Here is an 18,886-nt window from a genome sequence, read left to right on the forward strand (position 1 = left end):
GATAAGGAAACAAAAAGGTGCAGAGAGGTTAACTGATTTGCCCGAAGTCTCTCTCACAGCCAGTGCAAGAGGTAGGAATAGAATCCTGCTTTCCTGATTTCAGTCTGGTGCCCAATCTACTGCCTCATTGCATTCATCCATGTAATATGTGACATGAGGTGGGAAGGAGTCTGTGTTGCTATAAATGGCTGACAACTGTTTATTTAAAATTTTATTTTCATACTACATCAGGTTGCCAATTCAATATCAATTAACAAATATTTCTTTTCTAGGGATGGATGAATGAAATTTATAATTATGATCCAGAAACGTACCATGCTACATTGACTCATTCTGTCTACGTGCGACTTGAAGGAAGCACATTAAGACTTTCAAAACCCAATAAAAATATTTCCAGAAGGGCTATTTACAATGAGTCTAAGCCTGATGTCACCTACATTGGCCAGAAAATGTATGAGCTTACGGACAGCAAGGTGAGTTCTATTTAGTTATGCTGCTGATTGCTGTATAGTAGTATAGAGAGAGAGACTACCTTTTTACATTATTAGTTGTTTAATTTCTGCTGTCATGTAAATTAAGATTGTTTATTTACTGATTAGCTTTCAAAGTATTATGCTGGTTTAATCTGCGAGCGTAAAAGGGACAGACATTAGCCAGTGGCTATTTCATACTGAAGACTGATCTATGTTTAATCTTTTTTTATGGCGATAAAAATATTAAAACATAAACATTTTTGGGCTGGTATCTTTTTTTACACAAGCCTTCTGTTACATTGCCACATAGATGAATCTTGCTATAAAAAGCATAAAACCATCGGGGACAATGTTCAGAGCATCCTCTTGAAAAGTTTAAAAAGGGGACTGTGAGAATAAATCAGTAGCACATAAGCAAAAGGACATTTAAAAACTCAACCCCCATTTTTTTTCTCACATAAATATGCAGAGTCCTGAAACTGTGTGGTGTGGGAAGATTGAGCATTCTTTCTCATATACATAAAACAATGTGCATATCATATTTTAGAAACCTACTATCAAATTTGCTTGTTTCAAGACCACAAAAGGATTCAGAGCCCAGTCATTTTTGCTGTTGCACAAGTGGAGGTAATACAAATTGCGTGGATGAAGCAGAAGAGAGTGGGAGGTGGGTGGATAGGTGAATGAAAGGGATAACTCTGCTGCATCATGTCTCTTCCCACTACAGTGCTGTGCAAGCTTCCCTCTAGGTAGGTGCACTATGGATTCTGAGTTTCTGTGAATCAAGACAGGAGTGGGAAGAAGTGAGGCTGGAGAAATGATGCCCTACATTGCTCCTCTCCCAAATTTGTGGGGGATCCCAGCATAAAATACAGCTGACTACATCAGCATTATCTTGCATGATATCCCCATGCATCACAAGAGATGGTGGCCACAGAAAGGTATTGGCAGCACAGGTGAAGGAGGAACCCATGCTACAGTGAAATCTGGGATTGGGGAAGAGAAGAATAAAGAAAACAGAAGAGGCAATAGGCCTTCATTGATCTCCCAAAAGCTGCACACAGAGGGGGCCCAACTACTTCCATGATAGAAAGATGAGGTAGAAATTTATAAAGATTCCTGTCCTCTTTGCATACTTTCCCTTGCTGGAAACATTTTAACTATAAGACTTTGAAATCACGATTGAGCGGTTTTATAGCTCAGTACAACAGGACTTGGTTGGTGGTTCTTAGTGGTATCTAAAATCTGACCAAAAGAAGCATGAGATTTTTGTTACAAAATCCATTACAGAGGGACAGTGTGCCCCAAATGTAATAAGCAAATAATGGAATTTAAACTTTTTTACTTTTACTTTTTAAACACACTGTGGGTATCTTGAGCGACGTAGGCCTTTTTAAAGGAACAGTTGAGATAAAAAAAATTTCTTTAAAGAAATCCTTCTTTCTACTTACATTTGGGTGCTGTTTGCATTTACTCAGCTTGAAATATGACCATCAAAAAGTTTCGCTTTCTGGTTCCTATGCAGTCACACAACATCAGTATTGCAGATCTCGAGCATTCAAAAATCATGTGTTGGACCCTCAAATGTCATGAGACTTAATAATTTTGGGGTTTTTTACCTTCTTGCTTCTGAGTCACATTTTCAAGCTTTTTTGCACAATCATGAGAGCTGGAAAACTTTTTTTTTTTAATTAAAGCAGAGATTCTTGTGTATTCATGTGATTCCAGGAGTATAAACTACCTGAGCATGATCCGGTTTAAATTATTCTTATCGCTAAGCCTCTCCATATCATTTGTTAGAAGACTTGGCAAGCATGGTGCCTGTTGATACATCAATGAGTTGAACACCCACCACTCCCATTAAACCCAGTGGGAATTGAGGCCATTCAACACCTTTGAGGTGAAATCTGGCTATTTTCATCACCTAATGCACAATGCTATACATTAATTTGTAAGTGGAGAAGATATTGGTTCATATGGAATTTCTCTCTTTGTTTTTTGGGTTTTTTGATCTATCTAACCCTCTCACTTTTTATTTCACAGATTTATCTGGTTCCCAAGAGTCTAGCTCGAAAACGAATTTGGAATAAAAAGTATCCTATTTGCATTGAACTTGGAAGGCAAGATGACTTTATGGCTAAGGCCCAGACTGATAAAGAGAACTTAGAAGAAAGGTCGCCAGCAGAGAACTTAGACTTAAGCAGTGAAGAATCTAAGAAACCTCAAGATGGGACAAAGCTCATTGGCCAGAAGGATCAAATACTTTATTTGTTTGGAAGAACGGGTAGGGAGAAGGAGGAATGGTTTAGGAGATTCCTTCTGGCTTCCAAGTTAAAGTCTGAGGTGAAGAAGCCTCTCAGTTTATGTGGAAACAAGCCAGGTAACCGGTATCTCTCTTTATTTATTTATTTGTTTATTTATTTTTAAATTTACTAAGGTACAGTTTTGTAAAGGGATTTACAATAAGTACAGCAAAAGTTTCCATAAAATGAATGTCTGGCTAGTGTTTGTAATGAACCAATTTAAGCATTAGCTCTTAAAAAGCAAGTCTAAAAATAATCATGCAGAATTAGATATTCCCTAAAATTGTGATTTTAAACAGGTTTTTAAAGATCATCTATTACCAAGATACAATTCTATATGTGGTTGTAACCTCATACATATAAATTGTTACTTTAAAATTTTTCTTTAGTATCAATTTATTTTCATAGTGCAAAGATTTAAATATTGTTACAAAAAGGGTTCAGTCGTCCACTATTGAAGTCAATGAGTTTTTTGCAGCTGACTTCAATGGGTGTGGGAATTAGGTTTATAAGTTTTTACTTATGTTTTCCCCCTTTCCTTTTTGTTAAAATATGAAAAGCCTTCCCATGGGTAGATTCACACTAATACATATTTTTGTCAATGGCCATGTATGCTTACAGTGCTCTTTAAATATGAAATTCTGTTGCCTTAATATCAGCCACAACTAACAAGAAATATGTTATGTAGAGGGACATGTTCCTAATAAGAACTTTAATGCTTGGGTCAAGTGTTGGATGCTTTTTAATTAATACTTCATTTGGTGTAATCCTAAATTTCCGTTCCCTCTCCTTTTCATGCCTCCCTATTCCGAATTTTTCCCTTGAAATGTGTAGACAACATCATTTCTGGAACATAGGTATCTGAAATGCAAATTCACAACTGGTATTTTGTACATTTCTCCTGAGGAATATACATTTCAAATATTCAGATCTTTGGACAATCTATTTATTCCTTATAGTTTAAAATTAAGTATAGTGGGTACTTGCCCAAGGCACTCCCCAACAAAACTATCTGAAAATCGAGCATCTGTTGTACAGGTGACCACAAATGTGCTTGCATATGATTTGGGTAACTGAGGAGTTTGATATCTCCAGTTGCATGCATTATTGCTGGATTTTGAATCATTCTAAGTACTGGCAAATTAGAGTTTAAGGCCATTTAAACATGTCACTATGGAATTGATTGTAGCCTTAAAAGAGTGATGGAAAAGAACTTCTTTGAATTGTGCCTTTTATGAAATAAATTAAGCACAAATAACCTTGTAGCCATCTGTTTTAAAAAAAAAAAAATAAAAAAAAAAAAATCTAGCATCAACAAAGTGATGATCATGCCTCATGCTTGATACTCTACAGCTGTCTATTTTCATGTGGTCTGCTACTTGCTTTGCTGTTCCCTTCCCTTCTTCACCCTCTTTGTTAATGGCTGTTATCCCTTCTGCTTTAGGGTTCTTGCCATCACACAGTAGATCCAATAGCCAGTCTGGAATTCTTACTCACAGTCGCAGCAGTAGCAAAGGAAGCGGAGAAGAAATCATGTCTCAGCCTAAACAAAAGGAGCTGGCAGGAAACGTGCGACAGAAAATGCTTTTGGACTACAATCTATACATGGCGAAGTGTGTTCCACAAGAAAATAAAAGCCCTGTGGTTAGTCCAGCCTGTAGTGCAGACAGTAGCCCTACTTCTGTGAAAAAGGTAAAAGCCCTGTGCTTAGTGTACTTCCATGAGACACATTTTAAGGTCCTGTTACTTTTTTGACACTTGTTGCTGTAAAAAGTATAGATTGCATAGAAGGGGAAAAAAATAAGTCTGGAAAGTGCAGCTCTGTTCTGAATGTGTAAAAATGGCATTGTGAGGATCTGTGTTTGTCCCTTGCTTCCTTATAAAGACATTGTTTCTAACTGCCAGCTCTTTAAACTCAACCTGGGATCTCCAAAGTCCAGTTGTGTTCTTCTGGCTTTTGTGATATCAGTACCAAAAATGATTCTGTAAGCCAAGTTTTCCCTCAGCTGTTCACTTCCTCCAGTGGGCAGTAACACAGGGGTAACTGAGCGTAGCAGAATTAGTCCCATGATAAATATGGAGTTACCTCTTTTGTTGATGGGTGAGCCATGATACCGTCCAGTTCACTCTCCTATAGCTATGCTCGTGCTTCAATAGTAAGAGTAGTAAAAAGATCATATCAACTAACTTTTTAGTTTAATGTTAACCAGATCCAACTAAAAACGTAATTGGTATGCAGACGTGCTGAAATCAGGAGGGAGTCATTTTTAGAGTTCATTTTTCAGCCATAAATGCAATTTAGTGCTGAGTAAGGAGAGTTTATTCTCATTAGCTAATCTTTCTTAGGGAAGTTATAAAACATTCAGATATGTCCATGTATCTCCACCATCCCGCAGATAGAATTATTTTATGATGACCCCATCCTCAGATGCATGTAAGTAGGGACTTGTACTGTGATGTTATTTTAATACATATTCTGTTTTCAGCTCAGAATGGCCAACAATTCAGTGGACTTTGATAATCTGATGAAGAACTTCGGTCCCCTTAGAGCCACTACACACAGTTGTTCTGCTTAACTCTGCATTTATGATCTCTGGCAGTTTGTGTGTGTGCAATACACTGGACACGTCCATAAACAAACTATTTTCCCTGTTCCTTCCCTCAACCTAAATTATGCTACCTAAAAGCTTCCACTATTCTCTTTTCTAAACTGCATGGGAGTATACTAGGAATAAACACAAATTTGGCTCAGGAACCTGTGATTTAGTTTTTCTATCCATGTTTCAAAAGCTGATTCATGTCTCCAATTCTTTATATCATGTAAGTGTATTTTTCTGTGTATTTTTAAATTCAACCAAAGGAAAGTTTTTTGTTTTTTGTTTTTTGTTTTTTTTTAAATTCATCTAGGATGAAATTGTTGCCACATTGACTCAAATAGGGTCAGGATTTCATCACTGATGTAAATGTCATCTGATGACCTTTTGAGTGTTTGGTTTCCAAGACCAAGAGACATAGTTTCTAATGCAGGAGCCCTTCCAAGAGAGTTAATTGAGTGAAAGCAATGGAACTATCCACTTTTCTGTTTAGAAACTTGCTTTCAGATGCAGCCTTCCTTACAAAGACTAAACCATGGGTATTGTGTATTAAGTTTCCATTTATAAATGGTTTATAAAGGGTTACTAAATGATTAACACATGTTATAACACATACTACTCACATATATAACATGCTTATGAGTGGGTGTTGTAGATAAACCATGGCTTATCAGGAGCCTCTTCACCTCTTGGACTTTCTAATTGCTCAACTACTTAGTAAAACACCTATTAATCATTCATTTATCCTTAATAAATGGAACCTTAATATAAAGTGTGACCCCAGTTTACTTAATATATATTTTGTGCATGTAAAATAATGTGCACTTCAGGGCCCTCATACAGCTCATAGTTAAGGAGGACCACGTACAGTACATGATATGAGCTGATTTGGGGCTCATTGGCCCTGGCCAGGAGGGATCCTGGCCACGCAATCAACCTCTGAAACAATGATTGGTTGCAATACTGAATCTGACGTGTCAGGCTTAAGTTTATAAATAGGATAATGGTGCTGGCAAGAACTTGGGTCATACAGAATTTAGCAATCCAGCAAATTCTCTTTTTGTATAAAGTCACAGCCCTTGGGAATATTAAGGTTGCAAAGAAATCCTGTTCAGCTGATTTCAGAGCAGCCACTGTTTCTAGCTGGTTGCTGTGCCAAAACAAAAGTTTGAAGCAGGGGGGATAAATAGTAACCTAAAATGGTAAAGGAATGGTTATTTTTTTATGTTCGGGGATATACATGTGAAGTATCAACAACACAGAAAATTTAAAAAATAAACACAGATACTGTGGAGCCAGGGGGAAACCTTGTTGTAGCTAGTGAAACTAATTGCACTTCAAATCAAGTTATCACTTTATCAGAGTCCAGACTTGGGTAACTTGATCCTTCTGTCTTGAGCAAAATAACATGCCACCTCCTACGGTCCTAGGCAAGCTGCCATCAGCACTATGCCCCTTTTTAATATGGCAGATTTTAAATGTGTTTAGAGTCACTTATTGTTAAATTGTGGAGCTTCTCAGAGAGCACAAAATTTATGCATATCTTCTTTATAATTGGCATTTTAGGACCAGCATCTTGGTGCGCATGAAAAGATTATTAGAATGAAACAACATGTGCCATGCATATTGTCAGTGTCTCAGTTTATCACTGTAAATATACTGTCTGCTGCTGTTTTTTCCCCTATTAAACTTGTTTCTTTTTAATGAGATCTAGAGTAGCATGGAAATGTGCAGCCTACACTGCCTCAGGAAAATCAACTCTGCATCACCTCAAAGCAGAGAAACTAGCATTTAAAGATCAATTTTATTTAATGAAAGTCCCATCAGCGACTCTTAATGCTAGCTTGGCTAATGTATGTTCCATGACAATTTAGAACGTGGGGCTTTTCTTACAATAAAATTCAAATGAGGCTCTTATATAAAAGGAACTTCTTAGAGCATTATTCAGAATATAGTCTCATGAGATTTCTGAGCAAGAACTTTCTCCGTACACCATCCAAGAATTATTAGTTGTACTTGTCAGTTACTTTTTTAATTTAAAAAAAAAAAAAAGACTAAAAGCTTTCTAATTTTGCATTAATTTTACAAGCAGCTTGGAAATGCATCACTAAACAGTAATGATTGGGAAATGTGGCAGTTACTTTCCTCCTCCTGTAAGTTTAAACATGCACATCAAGATTCAGTTGTCTGAAACAATAAACACATCTGAGATTTCTTTTTAAGCAAGAAATATTGAGTTCAGTTGACAGCTGGGGCAGCCTTTTGTAAGCTTAAGGCATCTCACAGAATGACCATTATCCTCCTGTCCAAATGTTTTAAAATCTCCTACAAGTGAGCCATTTGCCTTATCCTGGAATTTGGGTGTGAAAGTTGATGCACACATTTTTGAAGGGGTGGGGGAATATAATTTCCTTCAAGGAAGCCATTGAGCAAAGCTCCATTAATGAATACATTCTGTTTGAGACACAGCAACTTAACTTCTGCATTCTACTGACGAGAAGTTTCTTTTAACTGGTGTATTTCTATCACTAATGGCTCCTCTACAATTCTGCATGTGTATATGGAGCTCCCTACTCACAATATTATTATGGTAAAAAACCTAGGGGCCCCAGTCATGAATTAGTCAAGTCCTATGACCTATGTTTTATGCTGGAGGTCAGACTAGATGATCACAATGGTCCCTTTTGGCCTTATCTATGAATCAGGGCCCTATTGTACTAGGCACTGTACAAAACCGTGGTAGATGGTCCCTGCCTGAAGAGCTTACAATCTAAATAGCAGGTCAGTTCCTTTTGAGCAAACATTTATTTTAAGTGTACTCAGTCGAAGGACTGACAGTGTTCCTTTGAGCTTCTTGGGAGTAGATTTGGAGGGAGGGGGAGGGGAGTATTTATGCACACACTTCTCCCATGAACAATAATAGGAGATACATATATAATACAGTGTGCTGAAAGACTGTGCTTTAGGAGTCTCTTTGAATTAAGTTTTCCTGTACCTCTCCCCATTCTAAACTCTTTATAGAGAAATCACATAAATTCTTTCTCTCCTCTACATAGAGTTCAGACTCCCTGCATCTGAATCTGAAAGTGGAGGTGCGTACGTATTGGCATGTAGCTTCGGTTGGCTCTGCCTTTATAGCTGAAGTCGTAAAGTTGCAATATCCAAATGGATTGTGTCTTCATTTGTTTGAGATTACTCTCAAATGAATCAAGACATGATCCATTCAGATATTGCCACAAAACTTCATTGCTCCAGATATTGCTCCAACTCACTGGAAAGAAAACCGTATAGTTTCTTCAGACGTACAGTCAAATGTCAATGATGTGGGAGATTTGCTTCATGTTTTCTAGGTCATGTTGCATTTTTGTGCTTGAACCCCTGTAACTTTGCAGAGAATTATTCTCTAACCTATTACCCCCCTCCCCCCCCCTCACTGATTCAGTCTTCATCTTTGACAGTATATAGCTCTGGTCATTCCATTAGTGGATTTTTGGACACACAAGTGGAGGAAAAATACAAAGGATTTTCCCTTCTATTGTCTCACATTTTTCTTGTATTCCTTTCTTTCTGATTTAGTTTTGCTTAGCAAAAAAATATTTAGCTTTGCTTTCAGACTTGATAAGGCAAGTGGGTTTGGGCAGGAAGGAGACCTAAGCACTTGTCAGATTCTTATCTGCTGTGTTGTGGAATTTTGTATCTTTTAGTGTGAAAAATGTTGCTTTTGCTGTTAGCATTAAAAATAGTCTGTGTGAATATCTGATAACTTGAATACCTTTTCTGCAAATGACTCCAAATCTGTTTAGTTTAGGTCTCCACTGAGAAATTTTATTGCATTAACAGACACACACACAAGGGTTAACCATGATTTTGAAGATTATAGTCTTTGTTAAACAGTGTAAACATTATTTTAATATGGGTTAACGAACAGTATGAATTTCCCAGTGTAGACAAGACCTAGAGGAAAATGTTCTTTAGGCAGTGACTAGATTGTCTAAACTGTGCTCCGTAACTGAATGATATGTTTGTTACCAGTTGCCAGATATCCGAACGGTAGCTGAAGAAGAGGAACAGGAGGCATGGGTAAATGCTTTGGTTGGAAGAATATTTTGGGATTTCTTAGGAGAAAAGTACTGGTCTGATCTTGTGTCCAAGAAGATCCAAATGAAACTCAGCAAAATAAAGGTATCTCTCCTGGGGGGTTTGCACTTCCTATTATCCAGCATAAAAAAGGATATATTTTTTTAGTTTAGTCACATGATTTATAGAGATTTTATTTAAAAATACTTTTTGAAATATCTTGTATTTTGACATAGAGTCTTGAACCCTGTTAATGACAAAAGGAGTAGTTAGATGTAATCCTGCTTTGCCACAGATTTCAGGGTGCCATCTTGGCCAAGTCACTTAATCTGACTGCAAAATGTAGATAGTAGTAATTGTTTGCTTCATAGGGGTGTGGAGGCTGAATTCATGGATGTTTGCAAAACACATAGAGGTCCTCTGATAGAGGTGAAAAGTATTACTGTATTAGCATTAAGCAGTAGTATTACAGCATTTTAGGCTTGCTTGACCAACAAATCTCTAAGGCTAATGTTGCAAACCCATTGTGTTAGTGTATTGGTTCTCTACTCACTGGCACATCTGAACAGGAACCCCCGATGAGGATTCAGGATTTCAGTGAAATGAAAACTGCTTTCAGAAATGGTATATTGACAACAGGAAGGGGTGGGGACCATATAGTTGTAATTGTGCCCATATGAGCACACTTTAAATTCAGAAATCCGTTATAAACCAGGATTCTCTGTGGGAGTAGTGGTAAAGGCAGCAGCTATCTGAAAGGCAAAGGGGTATAATTGTGCTATCTAATGCACAAGCTCAAAAAAGAAAAGGAGAAAGGGTTTTGACTGACTCATGGTCTGCCCCTTGCATTCTCAGACTCTTCCAAATAGCAGCAGCTAATCACAGGTTTGTTCAACAACTGGTGGGGTGGGGTGGGGGTGTTTATCGGTCTGTTCCTAAACACAAAGAAAGGAGTGGACCTGCTGTCACCAGGACTGGAATTTAGCTGCCAAAACCAGCTGTGAGAGAGTGCTCCTTGTACTACTGGAAGTAAGCAGTAAACTAATTCTACCCAGGGCTGTTTCCACAGCCACTGAAGCAAGCTATTCAAACATCTTGAGAACAGTTTGAGTGCAAAAAATTGGAATGGGGGGGAGAGAGATGAAATGCTGATAAACGCCATAAATGTATAGGGCACTGCTCTGTTATAAATATTCGCTGCTATTACAGGCAAAGGTATGCAATATATTTTCTCTCATTTGCTGCCCTTCTGCCATTCTGGGCCTTTCACCTCCTTGGCGGTCTGTGCAAATTCAGTCTGCTGATAACAAAGTTAGCTCCTCTGATGGTTTGGTGTCCTGTGGGGAATGCGTTCGTGGTGTCAGTGCCGTCTCTTGTCGGCAGTTGTCCACAGCACAAAAACCTACCCCCCCACAACAGGTCCCCTAGGTGGTCTCAGCAGGACGGCCAAAGATTGCCTTGGGCCGTGGAGAGGGAACTGATCTCTGACTCAGAGACATGATACTTTCTGCTCAGTTTTGGAGGCATATTGCAGGGCAGTGTGGGAATACCTGTACATGGCAGAGGGCTTCACTCTTCAGGGTGGTTTTCTGATTTTGGGGCCTGTGTCTGGTCCCTCATCCGTTCACACATCCAGGCAGAGCTCCTCTAGGTGGAGTCCAGATGATTCCTCTGAACAGTGGGTGTTGTCCAGAGTTCTTTGTTTGGTGTCCTTCTGTTGGTCCCTTGTTTTGACCCTGTGAATTGCCCGTTTCATTCTTTGTCCTCTATTAAGTCCTGGGGTCTGTGGACCCACCCTTATTTTGAGGGGGTTGGTCTTTTGTTTCAGTGGGCTCCATCCACTGACTCAGGGTTCAAATAAGCCAGTACTGTACTACTCGTGAGCATTAAACTCACAATATTTTTTTTAAAAACACAGGAACTCAAGCTGGATACCCATATCTTTTAAATGCTAATAACTTTAATCAATTCACTTATGCAGCTAGCTTTTTTTAACCCTTTTGATCTTTTTTGTGAAAGATACTTGCAGTGTTAAGGAAACCTCCTGATCTGCTTTGAATACAAATCTGTTGTACTCACAATATTTCTTATTTCCCCCTTTCAGTTCCCTATGCTTTTTAAAAACCTTCTCATTGGAAGTGCTATATTGGTGCAATGTGAAAGGTAGATTGTTAAATTATCCAAAATGGGAGGAAGAGGATGGGAATTCACAGCAGTGCAGTGACTAGAAAGGCATCTGGGTAGAATATAATGCCAATGACTTAGTGTATTGAAACACTTAATGCATTTATTGCATTATAGTCCCCCACCCAGACTTTAGTACTTTTGGTTTAAGGAGCTCTTTTTTATTTACTTTTTTTATGTTACTTTTCTGAAAGCAGTTTTTTAAATAGGAGGAATTATTCTAAACAAACTAGTCTGTATAGCAGTACTGAGTTATACAAGGATATTAAAAAAACTCTTGCAATAATCCTATTCCTTCTCATCTTTTTTTCACATCACTGTAAAAGTAAAGTGGGGGAAATGCGATAAATCTTCTGTGCTGCTTCTGGACTTTGTAGGTAGCGTGTGGCTTTCCTCTACTGTCTTAAAAATAATTTTTTTCATGAGGGAAATAGTCTGAATGTGCCACAATATCTTCCCAAGCTGCTTCTGGCCGTGTGGCCCGGAAACACCCCATAAATGCCATAGTCTAGTCTTTAATATTTCAAATGTTTTACCTTGTTCAGCAATGACTACATAGTCTGCATGGTGAGGGCCCCAAGCAATGGCATTACCATGTGAGTCCCCAAAATAGGGGCCACCTATCACTGGAGAATGGGAAGATGTTGGGCACTTAGTTGCTTCCCTGTTGGGTCCTGGTGCCTTGAATTGCTGAGGTTATTGTAGTCTTCAAATTTGTGCTCAAGGTGTTCTTGTTCAAGGCTGTCCTCACCTTATGTCAAACAGCCCATTTAACCCTCTTCCTCTTGCAAGCCGCAATACTTTATTATATGACCGTTAGAGCAGTCTGATTACTGTGCAACCATCTTAGAACAGTCTCATCCCTACTGAGCATCTTGATGTTAGGAACTTTCCCTTAATTTGGTTGGCTAAATTGCAGCCTTTTTCATTTCCCTCCCACGCTCCTCCTTCCCTTAATTTCTCCAGGAATCTCAGCAGGAATGTTATTACAGAAAATAATGCATCTGCCAGCTTTGAACTCGGTAATGCTGTCAGTGATGGCCCCAATCTAAACCCAGCAGAAGTTCCTCTTGCCTACATATGGTATTAATCCATGCTGTGATGGGGGGGAATTGCTGTGTCTTGGGCAAAATTAGAAAAGGCAGCATTATCCTGGTTGGGAACAGTGCTGCAAGAGACTCGGTCACATCAATTTAGGGCTTGTCTTCACTACCGTGCTACATCAGCGCAGCTGCAACAATGCATCTGCACCCATGTAGTGCATCTGGTGTAGATGCGCTTTGTCGCCAGGAGAGCGCTATCCTGTCAATGGAATTACTCCAACTAAAGTAGAGGCGGAAGCTGTGTCGGCGGGAGACGCTCTCTTGCCGACATAGCACAGAGTAAACAGTGCTTTAAGTCGATGTAACTTACGTGGCTCAGGAGAGTGGCTTTTTCACTCCCCTAAGCAATGTAAGTTACATCAACTTTAGCGGTAGTGTAGAGAAGCCCTAAATAATTTCTAATTATGGACTGCTTGAGTGTGTTCATAATGTACTTTCTCACCTACAGAATTTTCTTTGAAATTACTACTCTCCCCTAGTAATTAAAACATCTGTTTATCAATTTGTCTTATCTCTTCAGTTGGGCAAGGGACATCCAGGAAGGAGGCAGAGAGGCAAAGTATGTGTACGGTGATCGATGAGCAGCATAGCACAGGGCAGTGCAAGTTAATGTGTGAGCCTCCAGCAACAAGAATAGAAAAATTAGGGTTCCGTCACCATGTATAACACAGTTTAGGACATGTATGTGTTTGAAATTATATAGGTACTCTCAACACTGGGATTCAGAATGAACGTACCTTTGCATATAGTGTTATATACATTATTAAGATATAAATATATATTTATATGATTATCATTCATACGCTTTCATTCTAAATCCCTATTTTGTATGTTTATGCATGCGCAGTATATAGTACTAGAGGCATGATGTAGGATAAAAGGTATAGACCCCAAGCAGAGTTTGCTGTGGATAAAAGTAGTGATGGTCTTATTATTTTATAATATCAGCCTAACTGCAGAATTTCTCCACTAAAAAATGTGTAACTGCAGTTGGATAACATGTTCAAAAAAAATAAAAACAAAACCGGATCATTTTAAATCTGGCAAACTGCCAAGTATCTACACTTCATTCTTGGTCTACACCTTTTGTTTGTTTTGACCGATAGAGCATACAGTTCATTTATCAGTCAAATGTGGGATACAAGTGTTTGACAATGTATCAACTTAATGTTGTAGGTTGAAATTTGTATTCTTGATTGGGTGCACGCAACTGATTGGAATGGAAATATTAAAAATGCATTGGCTCAGAGTTTATAAATGAAGGCATCCGCTAAAATATTATTTTCAGATAAAGGAATGCTAAATCCTAGAATTAAAATTTCTGCATGTAATCGTACTTTGTGTGTCCTTTTAATTGGTAACTCAGCTAAATGTTTTCTCAAATGTACTATACTTTAACCACCTTCCAAATATCACAGAACACCTGGTCTCTTTATAGTTCCATTAAAATTAACTTGATTTTTGTATTCTTTCCTTTCTTCCAGCTGCCATATTTCATGAATGAGCTAGCTCTAACTGAACTTGACATGGGAATAGCAGTGCCGAAGATTCTTCAAGCCTTCAAACCTTCTGTTGATCACAAAGGTAATGAACACTTGGTTTGAACAGGAATTTCTTAGGTTGATGGTAAAAAGAATATTTATTATGTTTTGCTTCTATTGCAGAATTAAAAGGACACTGTCAAGTTATAAAAGATTTATTTTAAAAACATCTTACCCAGTGTTACTGATAACCTTTAAATTTTTGAAACTAACCATGCAGTTACACTGTTTACCATTTGTGACTTGTTTACTTTTTCCGTTTCATTCAATTTGGACACATAATTAGTTTCACTTGTGCTTATACTCCATTTTTATTTCTCATGTCCTGTTATTGTTCACTGCTACAATAGAGATATAAACATTCCGTAGTACTGGCAACCTAAACTATTTCTACTGAAATATTAAAAAAACACAAACAGAACCGCCTCACAACTGTTTCTCTTATGTTTGGCAAAACCTTTTTCTAAACAAAGCACAAGATCTGGGCTTAAACTATTTGAGTGCCCCTCTTATTTTTCATTTGGCTACCATACCATTATTAAGAATGGATTTGTAAAGCTGTTGATGTTCAGACTGCAGCACTCATAAAGTGCCTTTAGCACTCCAAATATGCTGTATGCCTGAAAAGTTGTACAGAAGATGTAGACTGGGGTAGGAGGCTGGGATCTGGTAAACCTGGGAAAAGCAGCCCGCTTTAAGGGTTCTCTTTAGCAAAACTTATTCTGATAAAAGGCCAACTTCCCTCTTTTTCCAGTTCTACCCTGTGGAACTGCTGAGAGCAGAGTTTGGCCCATGGATTTCAGTATGAGTTTTTTGCTTGAGGGAAAGAGTGCTAAATGAAGGCCCTAGGGGTTTGGCTGTGCAAGGTACTTTTATAGGTGAGCAACAGGATGAATTTAAGGAAATTATATTCTCTTCCCAACTGAATACCACTAAATTCACAGAATTATAAAAGTAAAGTAAAATTTGACAAAGTACAAAGTAGTAAAGGATCCAGCATCTTTTCTTCATGCCCAGAGAATAATTGATTCTGTACCATAGCAGAACCCAGATCTGATTTCTGTTTAAGAGCTGCAGCCTTGCTCTATGAAAACAATGATACAGCAAAATGCTACAACTAATAAACCAGAAAACACACATTGGCTCAGCTCTAAAAAGGGACTTCGTAAAAATAGCATTGTGGGATTTTGTGCTTGTCTTTCAATGTCAAAGGTGATAACTGATGAAGTGATGATTTTCTTACTGCCAGCCCTGGGAGCTGAAACTCAATCTGGGTTCTTTCTGGTTTTACGGATCCCCAAAGCAAGGCATTTGTCATGGCTGTGATTTCTGTCACTCTGGTATTTGCATAAAGAGGCAATCCACTCAGATGAAGAATAGCTTAAACATCCTTTTTTGAAAAAAATTCAAAGATTGACAGAGTGTTACAGGTTGAAAAAAGTCTGTTTTTAGAAGTATTTGATTGTACACTTAAAGAGAGGGGGCAGGTAGGTCTTTGCCTCTCGCCCTCTCCCCGCCCCCCGTCCTCCCCAGCATAGAAATCTGTTCTGATAGATGAAACTGTTTGTTAGATAGGAACTAGATTTTCATTGTAGCCATTGGGCATGATTTTCAGCTGTCTCCTTTAGCAAATCTTTTCTTTTTAAATTCCACATCTTCTCTTCCCTGTTTTAACTTTGTTGGTGACGTGTTGGAAATGTTTTTGAAGGATATACTTGATCTACAAGGGCTTATTTGACCCAGAGTTTAGAAGGCTCTAATTGGTCTACGGGGAAATGTTCCCTTGAGGGAGCCTGTTTGTTTACCATCCCTCTACATCTGCTTCATAATTTAGTCACTCTTTAAAGCCATTTTCCCTCAGATAGTTGAGCAGCAAAGATGTCGGAATAAGAACTTGTTCCAGCTGGCACTCAGTAACCAATGTCTGGATCCTAACCATACCCTGACTGATCATAGTGTGAGTCAGCAAGGATTTTAAATTGCCTCAGTTGTGGGGACTTTGGAGAACATTATAGAGCCTCTAAGTCACAGAGACTGAGTCAGCAAAAGGTTAAACTCCATTTATTTCTACAAACTTCTCAACAGAGTATATTCAAATGGTAGAGCAGGATTGTATCCAGCTTCTTGCTTCTGCACTCGAGAGTGCGCAGGTGTTCAGCCAAATTAATTTATAGCCCCAAAGATAATTTTGCTCAAGACTAATCAAATTCTCTTGACAAGAGTTATCTGTTAGATCCACTGGCAGGGTAGATTAGAACACATGACTAGGTTCTATTGCAGGCTCTCCTGCTGACTTGCTGTGTGAGTTAGAAAAGTTGCGTACATGCTCTGTGCCTCAGTTTCTCAATCTGTGAAACAAATATAATCCCTCACAAAGGCATTAAAGGCTTACGTAATGTTTGAAGTACACTGAAGTCATGGGATGAAAGTAAGTACTAAGTGGTTTCCATTAAGCAGAACTTTAGGGAAATACTCCTGACTAACTGACCTGTCCACCAGTGTCCCTTACCAGGAATAAACATTAAATAAAGATAAAAACAATGATATTTTCTCAGAACACAAGGATGGTGAAACAGACACACTCATGCATAAGCCAGCCAGTCTCTTCTCCAGTGCTTCTTAGGGGAAATTTCAGTACTAAACTAGCTGATAAATTCCTGACCAGGGTGGGTATTTTCTGTCTTTCTAAACCTTAGTTCCTCTCATTTGTTTGTAAAGGTCAAGTGACGATGGCTTACCGGAGCTGGAGAACTATGGTTTTGATGCTGTGTTTAGCTGCATTTTATTTACTTAACATCATATCCAGATCATCACATTCTGCCCAACAGAACTTCAGGTCCTGTCTGCATACAGGTTTTGTACCAGTTTAATTATTTTGATTAGAAGTGTGACTTTTCACTAAAATAATTAAATCAGTACAACAGCCCCTAGTATGGATGCAGTTATTCTGGTGTATCACTTATTCTACTAAATTTACATACATAAGCTATACCAATGTATACCAATAACTTTTGTACCAGTATAACTGTATCCACTAGGGCAGTTCTACCACTTTTTAACTCTATTAGTAGAGCTAAAGTGGTATAACTTCATGTTCAGGCAAGGCCTTAGAAACAATTATGTTTACCTTCTGATATGAGATTTGGGGTGCTCTCGAGTTGAGAACTGTGCTTCAGGGGTTTGCCGAAAGTCAATACACCTGTTCTATTCTAGGAAACTTGGAAGTCGTGATGTGAGCATACACAACTGAGTGCATCTCCTTAGTCTCAGAGTAGTTAGCTGTTTATTTGATCAAGACCTGTCATTTTTTAATTTGAGCTTGAAGATGAGTTTTGTTCCAATGCAGTAAGATAACTGTTGAAGGTGTAGCTTAATCATTTGGAAAAAACAGAATATCCAGCAAGCTCTCCTTTCATCCAAAGGACTAGGATCTTTGAAAAAGCATTTTTGCCAGTTGATTAAGTTGATGCAGATTCTATTTGTAAACTTGGGAAATAACTAACTCTGTCTCTAGGCTAGGATTCCTTGGCTCTACATAAAAATGATGTAAAGTCAGAACTTTTAAACATCTGACAGACTCCTCTATTCAACTCTTTCCTATTTCTTTGCCTAGCTTCTATGCAAAGTTGTTTAATCAATTTCATACCTGATAGTTACTGTCTGAAGTGCTTGGGTGCAATATACAAGATCATCTTGCATCATCTTCTTAAAGGGCTGAGAGTTTGATATATTAATCGAATGAATTTAGTGCAAACTCTGATGTCAGACCAAGTTTTGCAATAATTGATACTCACTGAAAATTTTAACACTTATCAGCTGGTTAATGCCATACACACACTTTATGGATGACACTAAAAATTCTGACAGGTTTCAGAGTAGCAGCCGTGTTAGTCTGTATCCGCAAAAAAGAAAAGGAGGACTTGTGGCACCTTAGAGACTAACAAATTTATTTGAGCATAAGCTTTCGTGAGCTACAGCTCACTTCATCGGATGAAGCTGTAGCTCACGAAAGTTTATGCTCAAATAAATTTGTTAGTCTCTAAGGTGCCACAAGTCCTCCTTTTCTTTTTACTAAAAATTCTGTTTTCTCAAATCAGTGTAGGACAGGAGAAGGCCTATAAGCTCTAATGTCCCTCTCAGAAGTGTGAGCAAAATAGTTTTGTTTAGTTTTAAGATTTTCTAAAATCTATCATGGAGCTATCTAGAAACATACTAATCACCACCATTGAATCACCGCTGTTTGTTGCATCTAAACACCATCATCTATCTGTGCATCATCTCCCTGTATTATAAACTCTTTTGGGGGCTGGAAAGTTGCCTGTAAAACACCTGGCACACTGAGAGTACACCATTTCCAGGTTTAATAAAGTCCATTTTTTCATTTAACTTAAAGTTTTTGTTCTAAGACAGCAAATAATTTCACTACTGTTGGAAATGGAACTTTTTTTTCCTGATGGAAATAGGGGGAAATACTTTACTGCATCCCAGATTATCTGGGGATTGGAACATATTGCTTGTTCCCTAGTTACAGTTCGTCTGTGATCCTATTTCTGCTGAAAAGTAATATTGCTGATTAAGTTTTTTCAATTTTTTTTAGTAGTTTTTCCCCAG

At 38.2% G+C, this 18,886-nt stretch overlaps 1 protein-coding gene across 5 annotated transcripts in view; it reads left to right on the top strand.

The window, feature by feature from the left end:
• The window catches only part of TEX2 (testis expressed 2), a 113,425-nt gene that overhangs the window by 72,551 nt on the left and 21,988 nt on the right, over window positions 1-18,886 (top strand). For all 5 annotated transcript variants that reach the window (XM_074971978.1, XM_074971981.1, XM_074971982.1 and 2 more), the window contains exons 3-7: window positions 273-473; window positions 2,517-2,853; window positions 4,221-4,468; window positions 9,403-9,552; window positions 14,219-14,318. In XM_074971978.1, the coding sequence (XP_074828079.1) occupies window positions 273-473; window positions 2,517-2,853; window positions 4,221-4,468; window positions 9,403-9,552; window positions 14,219-14,318 (1,036 nt within the window). The remainder of the gene's footprint in view (window positions 1-272; window positions 474-2,516; window positions 2,854-4,220; window positions 4,469-9,402; window positions 9,553-14,218; window positions 14,319-18,886) is intronic.

The sequence above is a fragment of the Natator depressus genome, chromosome 14 (assembly GCF_965152275.1).
Source record: "Natator depressus isolate rNatDep1 chromosome 14, rNatDep2.hap1, whole genome shotgun sequence".
Lineage (NCBI taxonomy): Eukaryota > Metazoa > Chordata > Testudines > Cheloniidae > Natator > Natator depressus.